Genomic DNA, 9,375 nt, shown 5'->3' with positions numbered 1-9,375 from the left:
TGCCTCTGTCATGTTAAAATAGAAATATTTTTCAGTTCTTACTTGCAAAGAGCTACAGGTGCATGTGGGGAAAGGGAAATCTGTAGAAAGTCTGCAGTTTAGTGAGGAGCACCATTACCAGTGTTATTTTCTTAGTTTTGATTAATGTACTATGGTTACATAAAACTGCATTCGGGGCATCTGGGTGAAGGGCACATGGAAACTTTGGGACTATCATTGCAGCCCTTTTACAAAACAGAAGTTATTTCAAAATAAAACCACAAAACAAAGAGTTAAAAGTGCACTGAAAGAAGGAAAACATGTAAACAGCAGTACAGAACAGAATATAGAAAATTTAACATATCTACTGCTAAACTTGCAATAGACACATATAGGAAAGAATAAACTTTGATGCTTGAAGAATCACAATGAGACATTGGAAGATGATGTGGATTTGTCTAAAATACATTTTCAAGAACAGAAAACAAAATACCAAGACACCACTTGTAGGGAGTGGCCCAATCTGAGCAAACACAATGACCTTTAGACACATACCGAAATGCACTTGCATGAGCTTCATTTGCATAGCAAGAAAGCAAATATGCACATGAATATGCTATTACCAATAACAGGCAGTTAGCATATTTGCATGCACATTGCTTTCATGCTATGCAAATCAAGCTCATAGAACCTCATTTCTGCATGTGTCTAAAGGTCACTGTGTTTGACCTGGTTGGGCTGCTTCCTAAAATCACTCTCCCCTAATAATCTGAACTATGAACTCAGAAGTTCAAATAAAATGCATTCCTTTTCCCTGATTTACTCATTTATTTCTGTATTACTCTTCAAAAATTATTTTACTTAAATTAAAAATAAAAAAAAATTACTAAACAAAATTTCAAATGTTCCATGATACATATTATTGATGAGGTTATGGGGAAATAAGTCCAGCCATCAATTGCTGATGGGAGTATGAAACAGTACACTGTGGAGGGGAATTTGCCAATATATATCATATATCATATATATATATGATATAGATATATATATATATATATATCATATATATAGTATTTTCCCCAAGAAATTCAAATTTTATATTTTTGTCTGTCAAATACACTAGCCAAGCTATAAAAAGGCTTATACATAAGGCCGTAAGTTACAGCATAATTTATAATGGTAAAAGACAATGGTAATTAGATAAATTAGAGCATGTTTACAAAATAGAGTACTATAAGATACTCTAAAAAATGAGAAATATTTTTGTGATCATAGAAAACCTCTGTTGGAGTTAGCAGGGATCTTATTTAAGTGCTGATGAAGGCAGCACCATGACTAAAATTCAGGATATTACTTGGATGAACTGTAAGAAGCTGAACATGGGATAGAAAACTTATTAAAGCTCAGGTCACTTTTCCTGGGGGAAAAAAATCTAGCGAGAAGGGCAATTATGATGGGGGTTATAAAAGTTTATGCATGAGGATTATTGTTACCCTTTCATTTCTCCATACTATATGTCAGCAAGCTGAAAAGAACCTAACACTGCCTCGTGTGCATGAAAACTAAACTAAGACAGTGAAGAGAGTTGGGAGGAATCACACGATTTTCTATCTGCTAAATGGAGAATAAGATTGGTCCACAGCAAAAGGAAGTAACAACATGATTTTTAATAGATTTTGCTTCCTTTTACTATGTATGTCACCATTTAAAAATTACTAGCGGTTTTTTACTGTCCACAATGTATAACACCAAGGAATGTGAATATCTGAAAACATTTGGCCACAGAAATGTTGAACTACCAATTGAATCAATAAGGAAAAGAATATAAATCTACAATCGACAGGCAAAGGAACTTTTGCAGTTGACAGTGACAGAAAACTATTTCGTTGCTTTTTTCTCTCCACTGAACTTTCTAAAAGTCATTCCAGCAGGTAGAATTCAGTGACCCCAAAGAAGATAATTGGGTTTCATTCCAATTGAATTGGAAAAGAGGCAGAAAGGAACTTCAGATATGAGATTGATTGTAGCTGAGTCAATAAACTTTAGTCTTCCTTCTTAATGCTTATAGGATGCACTTTCTGAGGGCTAGAGTTTTGTGGAAGGTTCGACTAAGGGCATTCTTCACCTCATTATTTCTTAGGCTATAGATGATGGGGTTCAACATGGGAGTCACAACAGTGTAGGACAATGATAGCAGCTTCTTGCTCTCAGGAGAGTTATTTGATTTAGGCCGAAAATAAGTAAGGCTCAAAGAGACATAGAAAAGGGAGACCACAAGGAGGTGGGAAGAACAAGTAGAGAAGGCTTTGTTCTTCCCTTTAGCAGATGGAATCTTGAGGATGGCAGCAGCAATGCGTGTGTAGGAGCATAGGATCAGCAAGCAGGGTATCATGACAAACAGAATGGTTCCGACGATGGCATAGATCTCAAACAATGCTGTGTCGGCACAGACCAGCCTCAGCACAGGGGGACTGTCACAGAAGAAGTGGTTCACCTTGTTGTTGCCGCAGAATGGAAAACTGAAGAGCCACGTAGTCTGCACAATACCTACTGGGAAGCCAGGAAACCAGGAGATAGCAACCAGTTTGGCACATGTCCTTTGGTTCATGATGACTGGGTAATGCAAGGGACTACAGATGGCTACATAGCGGTCATATGCCATGGTGGCCAGAAGGAAGCACTCAGTCACCCCAAAGAAGAAGAAGAAATACATCTGAATGGCACAGCCAAGGAAAGAGATGGTTGTATCCTGAGCAAGCAAGGTCCCCAGCATTTTGGGCACAATGGCTAGATTGAAGCCAATCTCTAAGAAGGACAAGTTCCTGAGGAAGAAGTACATGGGACTGTGCAGCATGGGGTCAGCCAGGGTGACCAGAATGATGAGGCTATTTCCCGTGAGGGTGACCAAGTAGATTATTAGAAAAATCAGAAAGAGTAGTGACTGTATTTCAGTAGGTAGGGAAGAGAAGCTCATGAGGATAAACTCGCTTACTCTTGTCCAGTTCCCTGTAGCCATAAGTATGAGTCATAAATCCCTAGCTGTGGTCTTGGAGCTCTATCCAGTCTTGATTGGAAGAGTCAGATTCTGGATTTGTTTTTTTAGATTCCTTCTTAGTGACAGGAAAAGGAGTAAGGTCGAGATCTTGGTAGGAAGAAGAAAGACATTGTGTTATCTAAGAACGACACAAGGAACAATAGCTAGAACCTAAGCCCTGAGCTGTGGCTGGGTCAGCTAATGGAGGAGAAGATGCTTTTCTATTCATACATTAACATATACAGAAAATCCATGTAAAGTCAGAATCGAATGTGTCCAGCAAAAGACACATTTTCAGAGATAGTAAAGTTCCTGAATACATTTAAATTTTTGATGAATGTGCTCAATGTTTATAAAACTGTTAGAGAATGCATATATGTGAAGTTATCAGAACTTTAAAAAATATAATTAGAATGTAGAATAATGCATGTAAATCATTTTTCTAGTATTCAAGTATTTCATGCCTGCTTAGAGGATATGAAAAATGAGTAAGGGTCTAGAAGATACCGAAGACAGTTTATATATACATACACACACACACACACACACACACACACACACACACATACACACACACTTATATATATGTGTGTGTGTATGTATATTATATGCAAAGTAGAAAGGTCAGTAAGACATTGTGAGAATGGGTGGTATGGTGTGTGATTATGGGAAGAATGAAAGCTGTATGTCTGGGGTCAAGGAGACCAGGTGATATGCTCATCATTTATATCAGTTTTTGCTCACTGTCCATTTTAAAGAAGCAAGCCTATTGAAAAGAGGCTAAATATTAGTCAGATCCCAGGGAACAAGTTGCATTTCAAAGACACATTTAAAATTCTAAAGCACTGGGGCCAGCAGGTGGGATGGAGGTTAAGGCGCTGGATCCCACATGGTTTGAATCCCAGACTGGGTAGCTTGAAATCACGCCAGGTGTGTATGCGTGCATGCAAGCCCAAAGTCCTGAGAGGAGACTGGAAGACATGGAATTCCAGCGTGGCCATCTCCCCACCCCCAGGGGTTGATGTCTCACTTTCCCCCTCTCTCTCTAGGTCTGTCTATGGTAAGCTCACCTGCCCTCTAGCAAAAACAAAACTCTAAAGCATTTATGAAGGAAATGGAAATCATACTTACAAAACAAGTATAATCAAATTTATCTAAGATTTTTTTAAGCACTAAAAATTAAATAAAGCAATATCTAAAGTTTTGAGCTCAGCTTCAGAAAAACAAATACAAGTTTAACAGAATAATAGACAGGGAGGCAAAGCATTAATAGCACAAAGAGGTGTGGTATTATCTGTTGAAGATATTTTGTAGTTTTATCAACTGTGTTAGGGAGAAATGTTCACCAGTTGAAATAACCATTCTGTAAAACAAATAATAATGTGATTGAATGTATGGAAGAAAATGAAATGAAAAAAAATTAAAAAAAAAAGAACCATTGGCTCAGGAAACAGAAAATCAACTAGGAACTCTTTTACCATCCTTTGTCTTTCAGAATGAGTAAACAGAGAATCATGGAAGATATGAAGATACAACAGTTTAGATTAATGAGATGACTCTAAGACATCAGAACAGTTGTTTTTCTTTTCCAACAGGAGTCTGAGAGAAACAGGAACAGCATCAAATTGAGTTTGGTGCTCTCAAAAGTTTATAAAAATGTAACTAATGAATAAGTAGCTATACAATGAGTCTTAGTTCAGAAAAGACCACTGTCTGTGTGGGGGGAGCCATGATTATTAAATGTAAAGACTGCAGCACAATGGTAGAAACTTTAAAAATCTTAGTTAATTAGAACACAAGTTTGAGAAATTGTATGTAAATACTGGGAGAAATTATGAGAAGATAATTTTATTTACAAGAAACAAAAGGAAATTTAATAGGCATTCCAGAATGATAGAATAAAAGTGAGGAACAAGAAATTACATTCAGGGAACCAGCGGTTAGCATAATGGCTATGTCGCTGGACTCCCACATAGTCGACCGCGGTTCGCGTCCCGGACCCGGTGGCTTAAAACTCACGCCGGGTGTGTGTGCGTGCGAGCCCAAGATCCCGAGAGGAGAATGGAGGAGAATGGAGGAGAAGGGATTGCGGCATGACCATCCTCTCTGGGGGGCGATTTCTCGCTTTCTGTCTCTCTGTCTCTCTTTGTCTTTCTGACGAGCGCATGCCCCCTATAGTGAAAATCTCTCCAAAAAAAAAAAAAAAAAAAAAGAAATGACATTCAGAGAAGTACCAGAGAACAAATAAACATCAGTAAATATCTCTGGGGCAAGTGGGAGGGGAAAATAAGTGTTATATTCTCACTTTACTATATCACAATATATCCATTTTGAATAATGATTTAAATGTAAAAATAAAAATGTAATTGAATTTAAAGAAAACTTACTTAAATATTTAATATTGCTTTAATATTGACTTTAGCATTATGAAAGTCCTTCTAAGTATGCATTCTAAAACTGAACCCAGAAAAAGTTTCAATGATTTGACAATATAACAATTAAGTAAGTATGGCATAAAACCTTAAAATAGAAACTAAAATACAAATTACAAATAGAGACACTATCTATAAGTTAATGTCATGAGATTCTTACAGATTATGTAAGAGAAAATTAGATAAAGGTATATTCAACTCATAAAATCAGAAATTAAATGGCTAAGAATATGAAAATAACTTGAAGTCATCAGAAAGCAAACCCAAGTTTTAAAAAAGGAGGTGATTTTGTTCTAAAGTTTAACATATATTTGTTTTGGGTATAAGTGAAAGAACATAAACATCCAAATTCTGTGAGTACAGAAAATAGCTGGATTTCACAGTATGTATCAGAGATTTCAAACTAACAAGTCTTCCTCTACAATCAAAATGAAGATAATTTGCAAATTTGGGCTATTAGAATGCTCCTCCTAGTTTTATTTAAATAGAGTAGTTTAAGCGAATAAACAATAGAAGACACTCCGAATATATAAGAATAACAGATTGGGGCTGGTTCTATAGTGCACTGATTAGGGAAGCCAGATTCCACACGGCAACCACAGTTCAAATCCTGGCCCTGTGGCTTGAAAACCACACCAGGTACTTGTGCACATACATCCAAGTTCTGCCAGGGAAGAAAGGTGAAGGAAAAAGGATTGGGGAGTGACCATACTTCACTGGGGTGAGGCGGGAGTGCTCTCTCTCTGACTCTGTGGTGAGAGCTATGTGCCCTGCAGTGATAAAAAATTAATAGTTGGTTAACTAAATTGTATTATACCTGTACTGTGAGATGCTATGCAGTAATTTTAAAGTATATTATACAAGCTTATTAAATGGGATAAGAAAATATTCAGTATGTTTTGCTAAATGGATAAAATAGGCTACAAAATAATATAGTCATTGTAAGTCATTATAAAATGAAAATTTATATGTACATACTCAGAAAAAGCTTTTAGTTCTTTTCTTTTAATATTTGAGTGGTGCAATTACAAGTGTTTCAAGTTTCTTCTTTGCATTTTGTATTTTTTACAGTATCCACAGCGAATGTATTTGTTTTCACTTAGAAGAAAAATACTTAGATTCTTTTATTAAAAGTTTATTTTTTTTTCCCCCCATAGGTTGCCTGCTTTCACTGGAGAGAGATAGAGATAGAAACAGAGAGAGGGTAAGTGAGGAATCACGCCTCCAGAAGGGTGGTCATGCTGCCTGCCCACCCTCCTCTGGGATTTTGAGCATGCGTGCACACGTGCCCAGTGTAATCTTCAAGCTGCTGAATCTTGGACTTGAACTAGAATCGATCATGTGGGAATCCAGAGCCTTAACCACTATGCCACCTGCTGGATCCTGCTTAGATATTTTTAAGAATAAAATAATGATGACACAAAACAACCCATAAACAAAAAGGAAAAGTAAATGATAAATTTTGAAAAAAATGTGTGATAATGACAACAAACAATAAAAATGGTTTCCTACTTGTCATATAATGGACTCATTTAAGTCATTTTTAAAAGACATCATCTTCTCAAATAAAAATAGGCACAGAATTCAAAGATTAATCAACCAAGGGTCAGACATAGGGTAAAAAACATATATATATGAAAGTAGTAATGGAATTTTATGGATGATAACATGCATGATTAAGCCACTATGCAGTTTATTCTAGAGGGGAAACCACATTTAGTATGATGTGATGATGCTCAGGGAATGAATGTAAATTTAAAAAAAAATTCAGAGAAAAAAATACTAAAACTGTTACCAAAATTTAAAGAAAAAACTGTGTATTTGATGACCACAGTAAGCTATATAGCCCCAGCTAGGTATCATTTTATAGTATGTTCATTCTACTCACTGAGGTTTATGCCTAAAGTCAGACATGAGTTCTTGTGTATGTAAATATCAGTTGTGCTTGCTATTGCAAATATTTAGACAAATTAAGTTCATTAGCAAATCAATTAAATAGGGGGGATAGGCATAGAAAGCAAACAGGGATAACAGAGACAATGGGAGGAGGGTTGGACAGGGCAGAGGGTTAGGGATAGGGAATCAAGGATGGCAAAAAAAGAGAAAAAACTCAAAATATACAAGACATAAGAAATGGAAAATTGTTTGTTGATAACACATATGTTGATGTACTTGATTGAGCCAACAGACAATGTATTTTGGATGAAAAATTCATTTTGTATACTGTAATGATGTATAGCATATTAATGTTAAAAAATAAAAACAAATTAAAAAAAAAAGATTAATCAACCAAATGCATAGAACCAGTAAACATACAAAAATTTTGGTAAAAATAATAATTGAGTCAATATAGAGGTTAATTTGTTTTTAATTTGAAATACTGATAAATACAATATGGAGTGCTAGTAAGGAATGATATAGTAGATGATATTGTATTTAAAACTGTGTAAATTAGTATAACTTCTCTAAAAATAAATTTGGTGTAATTATATGAAGATCCTTTAATGTTCATACTTTTTTTTTTGGAGAGGTTTTTTTGCTATAGGGCGCGTGTGCTCGCCAGCCAGCCAGAGAGAGACGGAAAGACAGAAAGCGAGAAATCACCCTCCATGGGGGATGGCCACGCTGCAATCCCTTCTCCTCCATTCTCCTCTTGGATCTTGGGCACGCATGCACACGCGCCTGGCGTGAGTTTTAAGCCACGGGGTCTGGGACTTGAACTGCGGTTGACTACGGGGGCGTCCAGCGACATAGCCATTACACTAACTGCTGGTCCCAATGTTCATACATTTTGAAGGAAGAAACCTTTCTGGTGAAAGAGATGAAGGCAATAATTTTATTATATATGTAAGTTTGGTCAATGTCAGTCACTACTGAGAATAGGACAGTGTGGAATGGGGGAAGTGAAGAGAAGAGGATAGAGAAAGATAGCAAGTGAACAATTGAGAGGCAGGACGTTAGTGAGAAACAGATATGGCTTATTAACTGTTGATGATGACATGTATAGTATTCTCAACTGGATTGGTCTGAGAAGTATTTCATGATGGGCAAAGTATTTTTACAAGCAAAATGAGACATAGCGATTGACTGTTTTAAATAATAATAATAATGATTGGGGAAAACATAGAAAAGATATCGAATGTTGAAGCGGGGAGATTAATGTCTTTGTACTGACTGACTTGCATGGCATTCCCTTTTGAAAAAGCAATGTAATACACTGTAAAGTTATATGTAATCCAATGTAATATAAAGAAGATTATGATGATAATAAAAAATAAAAAATAATACGCTATATAAAAAAATTGAAAGGCCCTATGTGAAATTTAAAAGTGATCTACTTCAAGTGGTAAAAGAAGGGGATATTTTATTATTTTATTTTTCTAGATTTCCATATTTCAATACAGTGAACAAAACTTGTTATATATTAGCAATAAGAACATAAGTATTAAAATGATGATCAGAGGGACCAGCAGATGGTGCAATGATTACATTGTTGGACTCTCATATTGCAGACCATGGTTCAAGCCCTAGACCTGGATTCTAGAACTCATGTAGGTGCATGTGTGTGCGTGCTGAGAATCCCAAAAACAGAATGGAGGAGAAGGGATTGCATTATGGCCATCCTCTCAGGGGTGATTTTTCATTTTCTGTCTTTCTGTCTCTCTGGCATGTGCCCTATAGCAAAAATTTCTCTTTCAAACAAACAAACAAAAAAATCTTAATAATGATGAATCTGGCTTTTTTTTTTTCCACTATGTAATGTATATTCTTAGAGGGATAGAAAGAAAAGGAAAGTGGGAACCAGCAGTTAGCATAATGGCTATGTCGCTGGACTCCCACATAGTCGACCGCAGTTCGTGTCCCGGACCCGGTGGCTTAAAACTCACGCCGGGAGCGTGTGCGTGCGTGACCAAGCTCCCGAGAGGAGCA

General features: G+C 36.3%; 1 protein-coding gene across 1 annotated transcript; it reads right to left on the bottom strand.

The window, feature by feature from the left end:
- Nucleotides 1-2,041: 2,041 nt before the first annotated feature.
- LOC102486140 (olfactory receptor 10A5) lies at nt 2,042-2,998 on the bottom strand. Its single transcript, XM_006163406.1, has one exon. It carries the CDS (start codon nt 2,993-2,995, stop codon nt 2,042-2,044), a length of 954 nt encoding a protein of 317 aa, XP_006163468.1. The 5' UTR covers nt 2,996-2,998.
- Nucleotides 2,999-9,375: the final 6,377 nt, after the last annotated feature.

The sequence above is a fragment of the Tupaia chinensis genome, unplaced genomic scaffold, assembly GCF_000334495.1.
Source record: "Tupaia chinensis unplaced genomic scaffold, TupChi_1.0 Scaffold142134_1, whole genome shotgun sequence".
Taxonomy (NCBI): domain Eukaryota; kingdom Metazoa; phylum Chordata; class Mammalia; order Scandentia; family Tupaiidae; genus Tupaia; species Tupaia belangeri.
Note: the sequence above shows the minus strand (reverse complement) of the source record. Positions and strands in the feature narration are given on the sequence as shown.

Excerpts from the sequence above, each read along its gene's own strand:
- LOC102486140 (XM_006163406.1), bottom strand. The coding sequence starts at position 2,995 with ATGGCTACAGGGAACTGGACAAGAGTAAGCGAGTTTATCCTCATGAGC.